The sequence below is a fragment of the Zootoca vivipara genome, chromosome 11, assembly GCF_963506605.1.
Source record: "Zootoca vivipara chromosome 11, rZooViv1.1, whole genome shotgun sequence".
Classification (NCBI taxonomy): domain Eukaryota; kingdom Metazoa; phylum Chordata; class Lepidosauria; order Squamata; family Lacertidae; genus Zootoca; species Zootoca vivipara.
Genome location: NC_083286.1, coordinates 24667385 through 24684397, shown reverse-complemented (window position 1 = coordinate 24684397; position 17013 = coordinate 24667385). Strand labels below are relative to the sequence as shown.

Below are 17013 nucleotides of genomic sequence, written 5' to 3'. Positions count from 1 at the left end.
ATGCCTTTATGATTTTGGCAAGAACATAGAGGGACATCTGGGGAGAAAAATACCAATTCACTGCTGTGAAAAATATCATCAATGTGTTATAGTGACAATAGATACCTATAATTAAGTCAACTGAAATGTCTGCACATCAAATTATATGCTGCTATTTATAACTGCAGTTGTCAATTAGTATTAGCTTGCAAATGTGCTTGAAACTCCAGAGGAAATGGGGAAAATATTATTCAGGGATATTTGAGTTTAATGTTTGTAAAAGCACAGGGCCACAACTCCCAGGAGCAAACATGCACCCCCCCGGCAACCCTTAGAGAATGATGTTTTCAACACCGAAAATAAGATCATAACAACATGTTGCATGAATATAATTGTAGCTCCTCCCGCGTAGTATATGCAGTAAAAAAATATGACACAAAACAAACGGAAATATCCACACAAAGGGCTTTTTGTAGATTTACTAATTGCTTACAAAATTGTGCAGCTTGTAAATTATGAGAGATGTGATGATCAAATGTTACTGAATTATCTTTCGTTAATGGCATTTGCTGGTAGCAGGTACACATTTGTTCTGGAGCCCAGCACAGCATAGCTGCCAAGTTATCCCTTTTTTTTAAGGGATTTTGCCTTATGCTGAATAGGCTTCCTCGCGAGAAAAGGGAAAACTTGGCAGCTATGCAGCACAGAAGACTGTACAGTGGTACCTCAGGTTACAGACGCTTCAGGTTACAGACTCCACTAACTCAGAAATAGTACCTCAGGTTAAGAACTTTGCTTCAGGATGAGAACAGAAATTGCATGGCAGTGCGGCAGCAGCGGGAGGCCCCGTTAGCTAAAGTGGTACCTCAGGTTAAGAACAGTTTCAGGTTAAGAACAGACCTCCAGAACGAATTAAATTCTTAACCCGAGGTAACAATTTATTAGATTCCCCTTCACATCTTGGTCTCCTCCAGTGGTCGGTTCATGAAGTCCTGAATGGCCTGGTTTAATGGCAACCACTTACTGACTGAGGCTCCAAGTGCCGTGATCCATCTGCAAGAAAGGAATAGGCAGAGCTGGTCACTAAATGAGTGGTGTTTGGATAACTGTAAGCTAAAGACTGCTTGAGCTTGCATCAATATGGCAGATGAACAATCATATCACAGCAAGTGCGCTGCCAAAAGTAGCAGGGACTGGAAGCGTGGCAAAGTTTTTGTAAAAAGAATTATTTAGGGGGAATGGACGGTAGCCCTAGTTTTCAACACAACAGTTATGGTTTTTTTTGGGGGGGGGGGTTCCTACATTGCCTCCTACAAATCCTTATTCTTTGATCTAGTTTTAAGCCAGCCATGGAAAGCATTGTGGGATTCAGAATAAAATGGATAACTAACTGACTGAGATATTTCCCTATGGCCAGCCAAAGGCAGAATGTGGTTTGAATGTTTTGACATGTGATAGATAACTGGATTGTCTGCATTGTACCAAGGCCTGGAAATTAATATACAAAATGTGGCTTAAGTCAAGACAGGATAAGCCCTGCTCTTTCTGTGAGTCTGTGATTAAGGATGTGGGAAATTCCGAGGAAAACAGTAATGGAAGCAGAAGTTGCCAATGTTCATTTCATGTACAGGGTGGAATAGCGTAATGACAATGCACTTTACACAATTAATTGTGTAAATTATGTCAGTTGCATAATTTTGCCATATAAATTACATTCTCATTACATTATTCTCCTCTTCAGTTCATTGAAAAGGTTTCTGGTGGAAGACAAACTCTTGTAGAATAGAAACCATACTGTATGTGATGAATACAGGAGGGAATGGGAAATGATACATTCTAACTTCCCTATATGTGATGCATCAAAAGTTTGAAGGACCATTCCCCTTGGCATAGATCACTTTCACAGTGGCTCTGTTTCCTCAGTTACTGTGATGAAATAGTCTTGTATGGGTACTCTTGAATATCTATGGATGTCTCATTAGGATTTTAAGAATTTAAGAAGGCACAACTCATTTCCTTTTACTCTCTTATGTGGGCTTAAAGTTACTATCCTCCAACACACACACACAACGTTAAAGGAAGACTCTCTTGTGAAAGGGTGGAATTAGAATTTATCAGCAGATTTGATTGTATTGGTTTAGGACTCAAGTTTCTCTTCCACTAGAAGTGATAAATTAACATAGCAAAGGTAGAAAGATGCTATTAAATTCCGTTTTTGTTGTTCTGTTTATATCTTGTATATATGTGAGCTTTGTACAGAAATAACACAATGCATTTCATAGCCTTTTCAATGCCATTGTTTACATCCCCACCCGTGTGTGCATTTTATGAATGCCAAAATAAAGATGTCCTTAATGTGTCAGTTGTACTTATTTTCATTTTTTCTTATTCCATAGGTGTTTGAGTTTCCTTCCCATCAAGCTTTCCCATTGAACCTCTCATTCAATGAATCTTTAAAAGAAACAGTAAAATTGTCCCTATTTGAACTATAATTGTTCATAGAAAACTTCAGTTCTACTTAAAGGTAGTCAACCGCCCAGACAATGACTCAGAAGCCTCAAAACTCTCTACTTCACTCATTGCCTACAACTACGGAAAGGTGATGAAAAGGCAGGCAGAAATGGGCTAGAGAAACAATTTCAGAGGAAAGAGGAGATCATCATCTACCGTTTGTTTTCGGTCACGCTTTCTGCACACAAGTAGAAGGTTTTAAACTCCTCCGAAGGTGGCTTCACTTCTATCACGGACCTCCTGGAACCAAGGGCCTGTTCACTCACAGTGTATCCCTGCAGGTAAATCCCACCTAGAAAAAGAAAGAGGGACAATAGGCAAAAGGTGGAGGACACACTATGCACACAGATGGCCCCAGAATCTCCAGCAAAAAAAAAAAAAGGATCCCAGGACCCAGAGGAAATCACTACCAGTATGAGGCTAAATGGGTCATAGGTTCCTGTGTTCATAAACCTAACAGATCGGGTGCTTTTCCTGAGCAAGTCTCCAGATCATATCAGGTCCACAACACCTCATTGACTGACTCCCAAGAACTCTATCTCTGCCCGCCAGCTGTTTATTGACATTTTCTCAAATATTTCTGTGTGTTGCAGAGGATGCACAGTGTCACAACAAAATAAAGTGTATCTTGAAAAGTCACTGTAAGAATCAGGACCCCTGGAATGGCAGGCTAAAGCAATACAGCAGGCCTGCTCCAACAATGTAATAAAGAAATACTGAAAGTAGACCTAGCAAAGCATAGGTCACCTCATCGATTTCATGGCTGAGAGGAGATTTGAACCCCGTCTCCCAGGTCATAGTCCAACACTCTAACTGTTACACCACACTGAAGCTTCCTGTTTTACATTGTTGGCATTTTTGTATTATGTATAGGAAAAAACCCTACTTGGTTTCAAAAAAGGAGGAGGAGGAGGAAAGGTGATCACCTACCAAGGGCATGTGTAGAGCGTATGCTGGGATAAAAATACAAGCAGCCATCTTTCAGAATGCAGTAGTGTTGAACCCACATGTCCTTGCTCTTGTCCAATTGGTGAAGAAGTCCCAGGCACTCCGGGTTTTTGATGGCAAGTGGTGGAAGGCTTGTGTTGTGCATCGTGACATCTACCCAGACGTGGTTCTGCACATTGGAGTTAGTAAAGAGATCACTTTTACTGTTGGTAAATGAGCTCAATGCACACAAACTTATCCAAGCATATTTAAAGCTGCAAGAATTTAGAAAGTTAAGATGGTAGCTTATAATTTGCCCAGTCTATATTGTGAAATGGACAGATCTCTCAACAATTCATAAGGTGCATACTCTGGCCTGTTAAATTCTGATTTCCTGCTGTCGGCATTATATAAATCCATACTGTGCCCATTTTAATGCTCACTTCTCATTTCGGTTATTAGCTTCACGGTGATTTTGGATATCACGCTAATCAGCACATTTCTCAAGTCTCATGCCTTCAAATGTAGCATGTGATATATCAAATGACGATTTGCTAAGCAACGTATCTGGCCAAATACATCTGGTGGGGATGAGAATAAAGAATGCATGCTTGAAGCGGTGAAATGAACCCATTCTTTAATTACACTGACATTCATCTGACATCCGTCTTAATATATGGGTCTGGAAGGCATGCAGTTGGAATCTAACATCAGAAGCTGTTTTCATATGTTAGCGTCTGCAAAGCTTGAAGCTTGCTTTGAAGTTAGCTTCTAGATGGAATGGCCATGTTAGTTGTCTGTAGCAAAACATATTAAGTATCTTGTGGCACAAACAAATACATGATCACATATTGCATATGCTGCACCTGATGGAACAGACTCCAATTCAGAGATGGGGAGCCTGTAAGCAGTCCAGATGTTGTGGGACTCCAGATCCCATGAGCCCCAGCCAACATGTCTAATGGACAGGAAAGATGGTAGCTGTAGTCCTGCCACAACTGGAGGGCCACATAGGCCCCACCCCTGCCCTAGTCTGTGGAAGATTAGCCTTTAATGAGTTTTTTTGTCTTGAAGTTACCACAAAACTCTTGAGTTCTCCCTAATGAAGTCTTATCAGAATGCCTTGCCATGAGTACAAAACACAACTCAGCATATAACTACAAACATCTCTAGTTAGGGTTGAGCAGCATTCAGGGCCGTCTTAAGCATGGCCAGCGCCGTGGTGCGACGGATCCCTCCGGCGCCCCCCGCCCCTGCTTCCCAGCGCGGCAGCCCCAGGCGCAGCTGCACTGCGCCACCCAGCCTGCCTTAGGGCCAGCCCTGGGCCAGGGGGCGCTGCCCGCCCCCTGTTGCGACACCCCTGCGCGCGGCGGAGGCGGCCCCAGGCCTGCGCGCCTCCAGAGAGCGGCCTGAAGCCGCTGAACAGCAGAGGCGCGCCTGGGGCAGCCTCAGCCACGCCTCTCAGCGGGCACAGCGGCACCCCTGTGGCCTGGCGCCCCGTGCCACCGGGGGCAGGACTAGAGCCGGCCCTGGCAGCATTACATTAAGTGGTGGTTCTTGTCTGTGATGGGGCTACTCAGATAACTGCTTTGCTAGAGGTACTTGTTCCTGAGGCTAATAAAATCTACTCAGTCCATATAGTAAATTAAATAGCTCACTAGTTGCTTAAACATTGTCTGAAGCAGAGTGTGCTAACAAACGATTCCAAAGATTCTTAGAAAAACAGAAGACAAAATCCAACTGGTGCCCATCAACCAGCAGAATGACCTTCTGCTTGCACTTCTTCCTCCTTTCATCTGCTTCACACCTGAAATCTGCTCCAGAGGGCTGAGAGTTTGCAAGGAAAAGGAGCAGCAGGAGAAGTAAAGTCCTTTGCATGAGTGGAAGTCTGCTCACACAGCAGAGGATGCTGTACAACAGTTCCTACTGACATTTATATGAAATTGGAAGGTTGTACAACTTAGAGAACAGCTTGAATGAAGGCCATCACTTGATCTATTGCGATTGTTTATCTCTCGACATCTTTCAAAGATTCCCCTGCTGCTACCTGGAATGGAGGGTGTGCATATATCCATGGCTAGTTATGGAGAACAGGGCTAAAAATGGTAACAAAACTCTTGAGAATTAAATCAGGTTGCCACGGTCTCGTGTACAAACAAACGCGTGGCTATGTGAAAAGGATCAAGCTGCAAACCAGGTCATTTCTCCTCATTTTCACATCGGATGGAAGCTCAAGAGTTGCGCCTCGGTGGTCTAAACTAAAGCAAATGTGCTTGTTTATCAGCAAAACTGGTAAGCAGTATAGCTAGCAACCTATGTCTTTGCTCATTTGAAGTCCTTGGAGAGAAGCCATACAATGTTGATGATCTATTTCCCTTTAAATTGCATTATTTCCTCTGGAGCCTTGATGAGCCTGCAGAGGAGGAGATGAGCTAACTTCAGGAAATACTGTTAAGTGCATGCCCCGCCATGCCTTAAAGGTGAACCTTCTGGGATGTACGGCGGCAAAGTGCAAAGAGAGGGATGAAAGGATGCTAAGCACATGTGCGGAATAGATGCTTTACTCTCAGTCTCATTAGGATGACATAGCACCAATGTTTCAGTTTGCAATAAAGAGAACCACTGTCCATTGCAAATGGGAGTTCTTGTTATTTTGCCTTTTTTTAATAAAAAAAAACAACCCTCTGGGTGGCTTGTCAGGCTAAAGAGGATTGTATTTTAGCATTCGCTTAGTCCGTTACATTTTTTTTTTAAAGGGAGAAACCTTAAACTGTAAGCAAAAATTACTAATGAGACCTGTTATGTGGTTGTATTTGCATCTGTTCATGTGAAATGAAATGAAAAAGAAAACAAAACGATGTCTTAACCAGAGCGTAGCAGCGAAGTAGTAATCTATAAAAATAATGGGTTTCCCAAGCAGTAGAAAATTGCTAAAGGGCTGAAATGGTCTAAAACCATATTATCCAAATAAACCTCTCACCCCTGCTCTTAGCAATGCTTGACTTATTTTTACATCCTGCATAGTTCTGACTGCTTTAATATTCTTGTATATATGTAGTATTTTTGGCAGCATTTAGACCAGGGTAGCCCTTCAGATGATGTTGAACCATCATGGTTAGGGTTGATGGGGATTGCATCTGGAAGGCTGGAGAGGTTCCTTGTCCCTGATTTAGATCTTCTTAAGCATATTCTTTCTGTTGAGGAATTCTGGGCCTTTAGTTTGTTAAGGGTTGCTTGGCGTTGCAAGTCTGGATACCCTACCAGAGTTAATGTTTCTGTTTTCAAGAATGGCTTAGCAAAGCTGTTGCTATGGCTAACAAAGAACAAATACAGAGAGATCGCAGAGTGCAGGGCAGCTTCACAAAGCAGCTCACCTGTTGGTTTGCAAATAACATGCAGAACACTTGAAGTTGGTTCTGCCTGCCCCATGAACGACTTTGCCAAGAGCTGAGGCCCATGAAGATAAAGTACTCACTCAGCATGTGCCCAAGGATTGGCATATGTGAGAAAGACCAGAAGGGGAACTTAATCCCTTGTCAAGTACTCTCTCATAGACTTTGGTGAGTCTATGCCAGGCACCCCCAAACTTCGGCCCTCCAGATGTTTTGGACTACAGTTCCCATCTTCCCCAACCACTGGTCCTGTTAGCTAGGGATTATGGGAGTTGTAGGCCAAAACATCTGGAGGGCCACAGTTTGGGGATGCCTGGTCTATGCACAAGTTAAGGTCACCCTCAGCATGTAAAGTCTGTAAATTAGAAATGGACGTGCACAAACAGAAACAAAGGCTCTGGCAAGGTTACCTGATGAACGGGATGCACAGCTTTCTCCATGGCCTCCAGCCACCTATGGAGGGGAAAAAAAAGATAGATGATAATAGGCTTGCTTGACAGGAATAGTGCAGCATCCTGCATGGGGGCCTTTTGGCCCTTTGGGGAAAAATGGTAGATAGCTGCTCACTTACACAGGCTTGTATGATGAAATAATTGGCAGGGCCAATTTCAAACACATGCAGGAGTCTGTACCTCACAAAAACAGGTGCTATCATCCTCGCAGCATTCCTCATAGTGGTATGAAGAAACATTTTGCAAATGTTCCTCATCTCCACCATTGCCATACTTCTTTTCCTCTGCTATCGGAGGACAAATATGCACATAGCCACCAATATCTAAAACAGTATTGGTGTCTCCTAGTAGAAGGAATTATGTACGTATAGAATATGCAGAGAATGCGCAAATGGAAATCTTGAAAGCAGGCTGAATACAGTTGCTGGGGAATGACAGTGAGTGAAGACTGTTGACCTCATACCCTGCTTGCGGATTTCCCACAGGAAACTGGTTGGAAACAAGGAGGGAGCCAGTGTGGTGAAGTGGTTAGAGTGTTGGACTAGGACCTGGGAGACCGGGGGTTCTAATCTTCACTTGGCCATGAAGGCCGCTGGGTGACCTCGGGCAAGCCGCTCACTCTCAGCCTAACCTCTAGCTCAGAGAATTGTTGTGAGGATGAAATGTACATCAGCTCAAGCCCCATGGAGGAAAGGTTGGATATAAATGCAATAAATAAATGAAAAATGCTGGATCAGAGAGGCCTTTGGTCTGGTCCTTTCCAGGAGAGCTTTTCTTATATGATTATGCTAAAGAACAAAACAAAAACAAAAAAACCCAGAGCAACGCAAAATAAAATAACATATTATGCAAGTTACTAACAGAATGCTGATGGGGAGGGGTCAGTGCAAATGTTTTCTCTCCTGTAGTAAGAGACTGCCTGCTGCTTATGCAATTGACCTTAATAAGCAAATCCATTTTGCAGAACTGGGAAGAAAGAAAACATAGAAAGGAATCTAGCGAGTGGATTATGTACCTCTTCATCTCTTGGTTTGATGTGGCACAGAAGTAAAAAATCCTGTTTCCAGTCTGAGGAATGCACTTAAATACAAAGGGTTTGCCCAGGCTACTGTCCACACCAATTTCAGCACCTTCTAACTTTGTGACTTCTAATGGTCTGCACTTTCCTTCATCCTGTAATGAAGACAAGAAAAGAAAAGATTCTGAGAAAAGCCATGGGGGGCTTAACAGACATGGTGGTGGTGGTGTTTTTGCTAAACATCCCCTTTAATTCCACAAATTGCTTCTCATCTAAAAAGCAAAGATTGCATAGTAAAGCCAGTTACTATGGGATTGCACTAAAAGACGCTAATTCCATAGAATCATAGAATTGTAGAGTTGGAAGGAACCCTGAGGATCATCATGCCTTCTATTTAAAGTCAAGGAGATTCACCGCAGCTGTCCAAATCCCTTTTGCTCTACTTAGAAGGAAACATATACATTAACCTCCCCTGAATGTGAGAAAAAGAAGAGAAAATGCTTGCATGCTTTGGATATATTTTACAAGTGGTTGACATTCTAGTCCTGTTCTTTTCCTGTGATGCTGGACTTAGTTCCAGGGTTTTTAGGGGAATCATTTTATGCTTTCACAGAGTTGGCCCTGTCATTAGGCACAGTGCGGTAGCTGCCTCAGGTGGCAGATAGTAGGGGAAGAGGGGCAGTGGCAACAAAGTGTTGGAGGACAGAGCTTCTCCCAAGCTAGCTTACTGCCTTCGAGTGTGGCGAAGGACACTGTCCTGCCGATGTACGATTCACCCTCCAGTCCAGTTGGCTTCTGTACATGGACCGCACCATCTGGTCCTTTGCCCCAGGCAGCAAAATGTCTTAGGCCAGCCCTTTGCTTGCAGTGAACCAACCCTCTAGCACTTCCTATTGGGCAGGCTACTCTAAATTTCCAGCAGCTGTGGTTTTCATTCTCACCAACTTCAATATTTCAGAAAAAGTAAAACCCTGCAGCAAAAGGAAAGACTATCTTTGTGCTCTTCTGCTTTTAACTCTGAGAGGACTCTTCTCAGAGCATATATTAGGACTACATGCCTAATATACTTAAATAGCAATTGCTGTGAAAACTGGGTCATAAACTTTCCTTTGCAAGTGTGATCTATTAAGCTCCTCCCTTGATGAACTATGCATTTTGTTTCCTGACGCAACCTCACTCCCAGAATTTCCCAATGGCTATGCTGTGTGCCCTAACCTTTGTGCTGACTGCCAACACCAGTTTACATCACTCCCTAAAGAGAATGGATGAGTTCAGATGTAATGCAAATGGAACGCATGGCTTGCGCTAAGCATACTAAAGAACCTACTACTCCATGGTTTTAGCTTCCATGTGCACAGCAGGCAAACAATCTTAAGCTACTTGTCGGCTTTGTTTCTCATTTGCTCAAGGCTCGGCATCATAAGTTCACTTCCATCTCCTAGGCACAGCAGCCTCTTGCGGTGCAGCAATGACTTTAACTGTGGTTGGTCAATGGTGCTCGAATTCAGGCACAACAGCAAAGAGTGGTGTGCAGATCAGCTTGTAAAATGGTGGTTTTTCAAACCAGGTTCCAATTGCAATTCTAAATCGATATTTGTCAACCACAGTTTGTGGGCAATCTTAGGTTCAAGCAAACCATGGTTTTGTGCTATACCTGAACCAAACCGGTGGAACAGGCTGATGAAAGGAAATAGCTCGCCAAACCTACACAATGAGTCCGTCCAACTTACACCCCAGACCTCTTTGACTCAGTTTCAACCCTGCATTTACTGGGCTATTTTCTTACTACACTCATTTTTTCTTGCTTCTCTCTCTTTTTTTAAATATATTTTTATTAATTTTCCAATTAAAACCAATTATATCACATTCATTATTTCAAATTATACACATATATATATCAATCAAACCGAATGTTATGCCAAATCGTCTAAAGAATTTTTTATTTGGGTTCCCATGCTTCAAGAAATTGGGGATTCCTCGCAACCGTCCACTGCCGTCTTTTTTCTAAAGTTCAAATCGTCCTCCAAGTTCATAATAATCCAGATCTTCCCCTTACAGTCACATAGATGTTTTCCACTTTCAACCGATTGTTTCCCAGCTGCTGAGATAAATATCAAACAAGGTTTCACAAATGTTCTTTCTCCTGTGTGGGTTAATCAGTCCAGCCTCCCCATAAATCTTCTTAGTCTGGAGCTCCCTGTTGCGTCGAAACAGCGCCATCTTAAAAAGCTCAAATCACTTTCGTTTTCTCTCATAGCCACGAAGATTAACGATCTTTATAAAATTTACAGCTTTTCCAGGCAGAAGACCCAAACATCAAACCATAAACTCTTGGTAAATTAATGGATCTCCTTGCCCTATAGCTGAACTTAGCTTCAGGTCGCTGCTCCAATTCAAAGTGCGTCACAGCTCATAAATCCTCCGAACGCGTCCAGGACTCCTTCCGTCCGACTAGGGGGGGGGGGCTTTTCTCATCGGCAACTCCACATCTTTAAAAAATATGCTCAATAACAACAGTTTATAAAGTTCAACTCACACAGTCTTTTGCTTCTCTTTCACTCCAAACAAGCCAGGACATCGCGTCTGGGAAGGTACGAAGTAACTCATATGAAGAAAAACAAAAAAAAAACTCAATTCCCTTATCGCTCCGTCCCCATCAATCCTTCTTCCAGATGGTATACAGCCTTTGACTCCTCTCCCTCAGCAGCATAAATTTCTCAGCAGTAAACAGCGCTTCTTCCCCTCCTTCTGAAGTATGTCCATAGATTTAAGCCTAATTATCTTCTTTAACCATGGAAATCCCCGCCATGCAGATTAGCGTCCGGGAGTCCTGGCCCTCGTAAGTGCTTTTCAGCCCAAGCTCCCCCCACTCCATAAACAGTCGGAGTGGGTCTGGGGGCATCGCGGGCCAGCGGCCCCTCTCCGTAACCCCCGGAGAGGGTAGGGGGTTGCCATTTACTCCCCTAGCAACCGCCAAATTCCTTACGAAGGTCAGAGGGGTGGAAAACAGGTCCGCCATTCCTGCCGGCGGAAACCGGAACCCCATTTTTTCTTGCTTCTCTTGTGAAGCATCACTGACAATCTTACCATCTGAAACAGGAACAGTCTCGGCACAACCTGCTTTTCACACCAGATTGTTGATCATAAGAGCAAACAATTTTTGTCAAAGCAGGCCCTCCCTAAATTTCAGTGAAGGGCTTCTATTGCAAAAAATAAGGAATTGCATCACAAATACACAATAAAATATGGTACTGATCTGCAAAAAAGAAGCATATGCTAATTTATATCTATAGATATAAATGTAGAAATAATAACTGTAATTAAATCTATACCGCAGCATGCCAACAAAGACTATGACCAGGTGCTATGCAGTCACAGACTCTGTTAGTCTGCTGTACAAGCTGCCCTTTGATGATTCCTAATATTGGACAGGACAGCTCACCAAATAGGACTGTGCTCTGTAAAAATAAAATAAAAGCACAAGGTCTGCTTTACTTGAGACATGATGATTTCTCATATCTGAGTCATTACAATATTACGGTATATTGTCTGCTCTTATCCACCATCTGTTGCAAACTCTGCATATATTATGGTGGTGGTGATGGCAGAGGTGGAGGAATCTGGCCAGAGAAAAAGCAGAAATGCAGATCCATTCCAGGCCTCCCCCAGTCCGGCTGTGCTACTAGAAAAGAAGTCCATACACAGTTGCAAAATATTCAGAAATGCAAATGAGCCATTAGAGAGAAGCATAAGCATTTTGCTGCTTGTCTAAGACTACATAAACAAGGTCAGATCTTTTTTAGTGTGGCATAATTAATCTCAAATAAGATCCACTGCCACATTTTGTATGCAGAATCACTAACACTGTTTGGACCATAGATGGGCAGCCTGGTCAGGAATGATGGGAGTTGTAGGGTGCCACGTTACAATAGTCCAATCCCAAGGTTACCAATGAATGATTCCCTGAAGCTATAATGGTATATAGAAGCCAATGCTATGGGACTCTTAGCCACTGAGGTCACCATGGACAAAGATGGATCAAGGAGCACCCTTAGACTGTGCATCTATTCCTTCAGAGAGATTGCAACCCAGTCCAGAAGAGGCACGTACACCCAGGAATCACTCGCCCACAGAGCTTCCATCTAAGGATTGGGCTTATTGGCTGTCATCTAGCCCACCACCGTGTTTAGGCACCAGCTTAGGACTCCCCCCCCCCATACCCAATTCAGCTGTAACAGAGAACCAGAGCTAGGTATCATCAGCACACTGATGACACCATGCTGTGAATCTCCTAATGATCACTCCAAACAGCTTCCTATAGATCAGGTGTGCCAACTCTAGGGGACGCCTCCTCAATATTCCTTAGCCAAGCTGAGCATGGCAAAGCATCAAAGGCAGGCTCCTCCTGAGCATGAGGGAAGAGGAGCCGGGGACATTGAAGTTGCACGGCACTGGGCAAGGCCTCCTACCAATGATGCGCCTCCTTTCACCACCACATGCACACCGGGCCACTGAGCCCCCCACAATCTTCGGCCCAAGGCGGTGCCTCTGCTATAGATGAGGGATGGGGGAACTTTTTTCAGCCTGAGAGTCACATTCCCTTCTGGGTAGCATCCCGGAGGGCTAAATGTCAATGGTGGGCATGTCCAGAGACAAAATTCACCTGAGTCCACAGCCACACTTCCCCTTCTATCCTCCAACCAGAGCCATTATTAGAGTTCAGGGCAAAGAAACTCAAGCACAGTGCAAGGCAGGGTTGGTGAGGGGTGTGTCTCGGGAGGGTGTGAGTCACATTGCTTCTACACTCCCCACACGAGACATGGGTGGCGCTGTGGTCTAAACCACTGAGCCTCTTGGACTTGCCAATCGGAAGGTCAGCGGTTTGAATCCTCGCAACGGAGTGAGCTCCTGTTGCTCTGTTCCAGCTCCTGCCAACCTAGCAGTTCGAAAGCACTAGTGCAAGTAGATAAATAGGTACCACTGGGGCGGGAAGGTAAATGGTGTTTCCGTGTGCTCTGGCTTCCGTCATAGCGTTCTGTTGCGCCAGAAGCGGTTTGGTCATGCTGGCCACATGACCCAGAAAGCTGTCTGTGGACAAACGCCAGCTCCCTTGGCCTGAAAGTGAGACGCCAGCTCCCTTGGCCTCCAGCCTTTGACTGGAGTTAACCATCCAGGGGTCCTTTACCTTTACCTTTACCCTCCCCACTCCTTTGTGATACCCAAACCATTTCTTCAATACAGTGGCTCACAATGTAGTGAGCTTCCAGCCCACAGGGGCCTAGCCTGGGTAGTCCACTTTGTGCTGGAAACAGAAGTGGAACTCCAATCTAGGGTCGTGCAATTCCCTGGCAAACTGTAGATTGCTCTTTCCATCTCCAAAGAAAATTAATCAGTGACTAATAAGAGGAAACATAAAGCATGCCACAGCACCTTGAAAGACCAACAGATTTATTGTGACATAAGCTTTTGTGGAATTAGAGCCTAGATAAAACCATAGTGTTTAATTAGCAAACCGATCCACTCACAATGGGCCTCACAGAGGCTCTGCAAATGGAATCAGATTGCAGGCTGGTTATAAAGAATGGGACGACTTTCTGCCTGTGGAGGATAAAGCTCTCGGTTAGAATGAAGAGCAAATGCACATTGTACCTCTAGGAGGAATAGCTCAGACCTAAATCTATTTATAGTTAAGCCTTTTATATAAACCACTTAGACTTAGCAGTGAATACGTGGGCTTGAAAGAAGATGGGCTTGGATGTTCCATCAGGGAGTGAGACAATGTGAAAGGCCCAGACCCAGGGAGCTGAAAACGTATTTTATATAAACTGGGCTCCGGATGCAATGTTGGAAATTAAGATAATTTTAAATATTTTTTTCTCCCTCTCTTTTCACCTTGCAACCATTATTTGGTTCAATCATAGGGGGGTGGAGGCAACAACAGGTGAAATGTGTATGGGAAAATTAATACCCCAAAATATTTTTATAGTCCAACTTTAGCTCAGTTGGTAGAGCAGGAGACCAATTTCAGGGCCATTGGTTTGAGCCCCACACTGGGCAAATGATATCTGCATTGCAGGGGGTTGGACTAGATGAGACTTCATGATGCCTTCCAACTGTACAGATCTTTGATTCAATGATTCTGTAAGGACATATAGTCACAATGGCTACCGTGTTTCTCCTAAAATAAGACACGTCTTATATTTATTTTTCTGCCCAAAAAACACAACATGGCTTATTTTCAGGGGATGTCTTTTTTTTTTTAAGCTACTACCCTGGGAGGCTCGGCTCGCCGCTGCCGCAGCCGACGTCCTCCCAGGCGGAACGCTCCGCAGCGCTTTGCCCCACAGCGAGCCCTTCAAGGCGCCGCCACCGCCACCACCGCCGTTGGCCACCAGGTGCTGCTGCGGATGCGACGTCGGCTCCTCCTTCCGCTGGCCGCCGCTCATTGTCTGTCTTTGCCGGCTCCCGCTCGAGCCCCGACCCAGCAGCGGCCCGGCGAGGAGGGAGGGAGGCGGCGGCGGCGCGCCTGTCTTTGCCGGCTCCCGCTCGAGCCCCGACCGAGCAGCGGCCCGGCGGGGAGGGAGGGAGGCGGCGGCGGAAGAGGATAATGAGCGGTGGCCGGCGGAAGGAGGAGCCGACGTCGCATCCGCAGCAGCACCTGGTGGCCAGCGGCGGCGCCTTGAAGGGCTCGCTGTGGGGCAAAGCGCTGCGGAGCGACTCAGCGAGACCCAGCGGGACCCGGGAGAGACAATACCCCAACACGTCTTATTTTGGGGGGATGTCTTTTTTTCTTTTTCGAAAATCGTGCCATGGCTTATTTTAGAGGCACGTCTTATTTTAGGAGAAACACGGTATTACCTTCAGTGTCAGTATTCATCTGAATACCAACTGATGGAGAGCACAGGAGGGAGAGCCTTGTCCTGCTCCTGCCCTCCTTCTAAGCATGTGAAGGATAGAAGAAGGGGAGGAGGAAGGCAATAATATAAGGAAAGGTTCACTGTTATATTTTCTCACAACTAAGCATAAACTATGGTTTAGCATTATGTCTGAAATGGGCTGGCGGTTTCCAGGCAAGAGAGATTGCTAAGAGTACAGGTTGTGCTGGATGCTTTCTGAAAATTTATTATTATTATTATTATTATTATTATTATTATTATTATTATGCCTATGGATGGCTAGTTGCTCAAACTGGCCAACTCCTTTACAACTGCTACTTAGGAAGCTCTCAGCTCTTACACAACCAATTATTAGTTTAGGGGTTGGGTCCAATTCCTCTCCAAGCCTTGATTCCTTTTCTTCTTCCAAGGCTGGCAACATCTACTTGGTGTGGAATGCAAGATCCCCAAAATAGAATAATTCCCCTGGCATCCGGCCAGGGGAGCCATGTATGTAGTAGCCAGTTGGACATGTGGTACTCGATCTGGCAAGTGGCGTACGTGTATGTACAGAAGGGAAGCTTGCTTGTGTATACACAACCCACACTTGCAGGATTAGGTTTACCTGGCTTAGAGAAGAATAGACTGAGATAATAAGATAGCCCAGGCAGTACACATCTTCAGATAACCAACGCCCTCTGGTGATAATCAGGCTAAGCCATCTATTAATAGTTTATAAGACTAGGTACTGTTGACCTAGATTGTCTGAGTGACCCACTGCTGTGGTGAGAAAGTACACAGTCTTTCCCTCTCTTTCTTGCTGTCCTTTGCTATGCAGTTGCAAAAGCTCTTTGCCTTGGGGCTTCCTGAAGGCACTGAGCTTGTGCACCTACTGTAATGCAGGGTGTGGTTCTAAAATAGAGTTTTATGTACCTACCTTTCGGAGAGAAGCAATGACAAACCTAGACAGAATCTTAAAAAGCAGAGACATCTGCTGACAAAGGTCCGTATAGTTAAAGCTATGGTTTCCCCAGTAGTGATGTATGGAAGTGAGAGCTGGACCATAAAGAAGGCTGATCACCGAGGAATTGATGCTTTTGAATTATGGTGCTGGAGGAGACTCTTGAGAGTCCCATGGACTGCAAGAAGATCAAACCTATCCATTCTGAAGGAAATCAGCCCTGAGTGCTCACTGGAAGGACAGATCCTGAAGCTGAGGCTCCAATACTTTGGCCACCTGATGAGAAGAGAAGACTCCCTGGAAAAGACCCTGATGTTGGGAAAGATTGAGGGCACTAGGAGAAGGGGACAACAGAGGACGAGATGGTTGGACAGTGTTCTCGAAGCTACCAACATGAGTTTGACCAAACTGCGGGAGGCAGTGCAAGACAGGAGTCCATGGGGTCACGAAGAGTCGGACACGACTAAACAACAACCTTTGGGAGGAAATGTCTGCCGGTAAGCCGGCGAGAAATCTTATACCGTTTTGAGCAACGCGACTATTTGCTGCTCTTCCTTTCTCATACTGTGTGACACTGGAATCAGAATAGCACAGAGAGGTGACGAGCTTTGTTTTTTTTTTTAAGGGAGGGGATTTGCATATGGGAACACTCCTGTTTAAACAACTGCTTGCATTCGCAAGGTGAGCAAAACTCGGGTCACCTTGCAAATGTGAACTCCTGCTGATGCCTTTCCTTCCAAGTGCCTGCAAAGTAGCAGATGTTCCAACTTCCTCGCACACCAACCTTAACCAACAAGAAAGAGCCTCGGAGTCCCAGCATCCCTGGCTGGAAACGAAGCTACTGGCACGGCCTTCTCCCCAGCAGAAACAGATGCTGATAGCATCATTTTTCCCACTG

General features: G+C 44.7%; 1 protein-coding gene across 1 annotated transcript in view; it reads right to left on the bottom strand.

Moving 5' to 3' along the window:
* Positions 1-593: 593 nt before the first annotated feature.
* The window catches only part of LOC118076873 (uncharacterized), a 44614-nt gene continuing 28194 nt past the window's right edge, over positions 594-17013 (bottom strand). The window contains exons 8-12 of the mRNA XM_035100030.2: positions 8277-8434; positions 7220-7262; positions 3421-3607; positions 2647-2782; positions 594-1032 (exon numbers count right to left, since the gene is read on the bottom strand). Coding sequence (XP_034955921.2) covers positions 933-1032; positions 2647-2782; positions 3421-3607; positions 7220-7262; positions 8277-8434 — 624 coding nt within the window. The 3' untranslated portion in view covers positions 594-932. The remainder of the gene's footprint in view (positions 1033-2646; positions 2783-3420; positions 3608-7219; positions 7263-8276; positions 8435-17013) is intronic.